Genomic DNA, 4132 nt, shown 5'->3' with positions numbered 1-4132 from the left:
TTGACATGATATTGTGTGAAATTATGAAATTAATGATTTAAAATTATAAAAACGTAAAAAAAAAAATTAATTATTTTCCGCCTAGACCGCCTAGGACCGGTTTTTGACCGCCTAGCCCGTCTAATCCCGATTTTGACCCAATTTTTTGAAAAAACACCTAAATTACCGCGTAGGTCCGAGTCGGGGCGTTTTACCACCGCCTAGGCGGCGGCCGCCTAGGCGGCCGCCCATAGCGATTTTCAGAACACTGGTTTAGATTGTCCAACACACAGAAGTACAACATTTATATTCTTAGAACAAAATAATGTGACATACAGGCAAGCATATAAAGCCTAAATTTTATGTTACAAGAGCTTATGCAGGCCTAGGAAACACGGCAGTATTGAGAAAAGAGAAAGGTGAGGCACTAGACAACGTGAACTTGTTTCTTCGATTTTCTTGACTTCCATGGAATAGCGTGCTTGATTCCCTCGCACATTGCTGTCTGTAACATAAATAAATGCAAAGAATGAAACAGGATTTACAGTTTGCTCATTTTATAATTTTTTTAAGGAATGTATAAGTTAATTTCACAACCCTTCCCTTTTTTCTTTTTCTGAAAGCCAAGGCCAAGGAAAATGTCGGACACTTTCATGCATCTTTACGTTAACATGGAGATGTACTGCAGTCGGTTGCTGAGGTGTAACATTATAAACAAAGTGATGTACGAATTCTTGCTCTTGATTAGTAATGTTTAACGCTATAATCAAGCGTCTAATACATATAATGCACTCGATCAGTAATGTTTGACAGTTTGACGCAGTAGTCAAGTATAACATTTCGAAAAAATGATAAAAATAACTGATTTTTGAAAAAATTTAACAAAAATAACCATTCTGAAAAAAGTGGCCAATTTTGGCCGATTGAATACTCCACTGTCAGTTGGGTATCCCAATTTGTATAGGATACTCCACTGGTAGTTGGGTATTTCATATATGGGATACTCCACTGCCAGTTGGGTATCTTATATAAAGTGGATACTCCACTGACAGTTGGGTATCCCATCGGCCAAAATTGGTCCACTTTTCAGAAATTGGTTATTTTTGTCATGTAAAAATAGGCTAAATTTGTCCTTCACCCTAACATTTCTGTTCTATTTTGTTAAAATTCTACTGAGTAAGTAGAATGGCTGGATCTTGATGGTAGATAAACCTTTAGCACATTGTATTTACAGTATCGTAAAAACAATATATAATAAAAAATCCCATGATCTTCAGGGTCCAATTCTCAACAACCTTTCTTTAACAATCTTAAAGCTTTTGTCACTACCATTCTAGTATAATGAGTATTACTTTTATACTTACATCTCTACTTGCATTGAACTCTAAATGCCTGAAAAGTGGGAAATTTTATTCATAACTATATCAATTAATTTTTCCTTATGGGCTAGATAAAGAGCTTCATTATTATAATTTTCTTTTCCATTAGGCAAACAACTGGCTTCCAATTTCATTTAGTCCATCCAAACAAAATTACTTGTTGAAAAACGTTTCACACATTTCAGGTGGTAGATACCAACCATATGACAAGGACAAGAAGGACCAAGACGGAATAACTTTATAGAATAAAGCACATATAGATTATCAAGATTTTAAGTGTCCGTTTAGGAAATCTTAAAATAAGTAACTTATGACTTAAAATGAATAAGTGTCTTATAAATAAATGATAAGTAAATAAATGTTTATAAGTTATATAAGTGTTTGGATAAAAGTCATAATTTTTTTACTTAACTGAAAAAAATAAATAAATTATAAATAAAGTTATCTTAATTCGTGATTATTATATTAGAAAAATAGTTTAGAACACATTTTTTAAAACTAAAGTTAATAAAAAAATAAAAAATTCAAAATAAGTTGAGAAAAAGTACGTTGTTACTAACATTCAACTTATCAGCTTATAAGTTGTAAATCCAACTTATAAGTTGGGTCGACAAACACTCCGAGATAAGTCATTACGGGCTTATAAACTACAAGTAACTTATAAGTTGACAGATAAACAAGTCCTTATTAGGGGTGTACCGACCAATCGCTCAACCGCATCAGATCGCTCAACCGTTAGCAACCGAACCGCGTTTTGCGGATAATCACAAAAGACGGGTTGGTTGTGAATTTAAATTTTAAAAACCGCTTATTCGCGGTTTGGATGCGGTTTTAAATTCTTGAAAATCGCAAAATCGCAACCGCAAATCGCAACATATATTTATAATAAAATATATTTCCAAAAATGTAGTTGATATCATATAAATTAATAAATATACACATGTATTAACTAATTTTAGGTTAATGTTAGGACTTTGTTTATAATATTCACAATCATTATAAGATATATAATCAAACAAATGGAAAATGTAATCAAACATATAATTTTTTTTCATCCGGTTCTTTTTTCTTTTCTTTTACCATATTTTTGTATGTTTTTAATATCCTTGCTTTACACGGAGCATTAGTTTGTATTTTACTCTTGAATGTAAGTTTATCACGTAACTTAAACTTGAATTTATTAATATTCTGAAATTATTTTTTTGCAAATTATTATTTATTTTAAAATAAGCGGTTGAACCGCAAACTGATCCGCAATAACCGCAATAACCACAAGCGCAATTGATGCGGTTAACCGCAACCACAAATGCGGGTGCGGATGACAATTTTATAAAACCGCTCTTCGTAGTTTGGTTCGACTTTTACCCCAAAACCGATCCGCGTACACTCTAAGATTTATTTAAGCCCTTTACTTTAATACTGTTCTAACTAATTCATCAAGTACCCTTCTAATTAAACTCTTGTGTACCGTCTAAATCTTAATATAAAATAAATTCAATAAGTAGCTAAAATAGTAGCGGTGGTTGAATTCAAATTAAAGAAAAGAAAACAGAGACATACCCAAAAGTGAGATTTGACATGAGAGAAATTAGAAAAGCTTCCATTCCTCCTAAATTTAGACCTCTTTACCTTTGTTGATGAACTTTTGTTGTCACTCTTATTCTCATCTTCTTTTCGAATGGGTGATTCATCATCTAAAGATTGTGAAAAAACAGAACTAGCCTCACTGCCATATTCATCTTTGATACCCTTGAGTTTAAAAGACTTTTTTCTCTGACCCCGATAATTACCAAACAGCCCTTTTCTACCCTTGTTTTCACCCAGCAGCAGAGCACCTCTCTCAGGACTGAACCTACCACTAAAACGGCTGTCAAAAGAATATTGACGCTTGCTGCTGCTGAATAGTCTGAATGAGGCTGATGAAATGACATTCTTGGCAATGTAAGGGCCATCAAGAACAGTGGTGGGGGAGGGTGTTTTGGTAATTAACCTAGAGTACTCTGTTGGCTGTAGCCTTGGAGGGAGCTCTAAGCATTTCTTGAGGGTTGGGACAGAGACAATGGCAGTGCATGGGAGGGGCTTTCCAGGCTCCTGTTCCCATAGGAATGGAACTGAAGCTGAGGTTTGGAGTGGTGGAGTTGAGAGGCCTGATGGCTCTGCTGATAGCTTTGGTGAGGCTGAGAATAAAGGAAGTGTTGGTGAGGAGCTTGCTTTGGATGTCATCACTTTGTGTCTCAGTGTGTGTGTGTGTAGTTCTACATGAAGATGGAGGAGTGAAGAGAGTGTAGAAAATGAAATGGAGGACTTGACTTCTTGTAGCTGCTACTCATGACTCACAACCTCACACCATAGTATAACATATTTGATGGATGACTGGCCAAAAGTCTGTGTTCGAATCTTGAAAATATTTCTACTTTTCTTTTTTTATATATTTATAAAGGAGCTTATATATATTTCATTATGTGTTAGTAGGAATGTTGTTCGTGGAAATATATATTTTCTAGAAACATAAAAAAATTATTAATGAAAAGGAAACCCGTTTAAAATACTGCAATTGAGGTTGATAGCTTTTTTCTTTTTAGGATTTTGGGTGACTCGTCTGGTTGTTTTATTAATATATATAATTTTATGTGACAAAATATTTATCGTGAATAGTCAAATTAAGTGATCTGTTTTACAAAAAAAAAACTTAAATAAAAATTAATGTACTTTGACGTAAAAATTATGACAGTCCTTACAACCAAGGATCCCCGGCAAATGTTAAAGATTACCTT

General features: G+C 33.8%; 1 protein-coding gene across 2 annotated transcripts; it reads right to left on the bottom strand.

Annotated features, from left to right (window-relative positions):
• Positions 1–271: 271 nt before the first annotated feature.
• On the bottom strand, positions 272–3816 carry LOC141668840 (uncharacterized protein At4g00950-like). 2 transcript variants are annotated; one of them, XM_074475867.1, is made up of 2 exons: positions 2988–3816; positions 272–484 (listed from the first exon to the last, which is right to left on the bottom strand). In XM_074475867.1, exons 1-2 carry the CDS (start codon positions 3579–3581, stop codon positions 407–409), a joined length of 672 nt encoding a protein of 223 aa, XP_074331968.1. In that variant the 5' UTR covers positions 3582–3816; the 3' UTR covers positions 272–406. The 2 variants fall into 2 exon arrangements, with proteins under 2 accessions (XP_074331968.1, XP_074331966.1); XM_074475865.1 differs by having other exon boundaries at positions 2919–3813.
• Between the last annotated feature and the right edge of the window lie 316 nt (positions 3817–4132).

The sequence above is a fragment of the Apium graveolens genome, chromosome 6 (genome assembly GCF_009905375.1).
Source record: "Apium graveolens cultivar Ventura chromosome 6, ASM990537v1, whole genome shotgun sequence".
Lineage (NCBI taxonomy): Eukaryota > Viridiplantae > Streptophyta > Magnoliopsida > Apiales > Apiaceae > Apium > Apium graveolens.
Note: the sequence above shows the minus strand (reverse complement) of the source record. Positions and strands in the feature narration are given on the sequence as shown.

What these genes read in the sequence shown, in the direction of transcription:
- LOC141668840 (XM_074475865.1), bottom strand. Translation starts at nt 3,581, where the DNA reads ATGACATCCAAAGCAAGCTCCTCACCAACACTTCCTTTATTCTCAGCC. An exon ending in ATGTCAAATCTCACTTTTGG is followed by an intron (nt 485 to 2,918) that starts GTATGTCTCTGT and finishes TTTATGTTACAG; the next exon opens with ACAGCAATGTGCGAGGGAAT.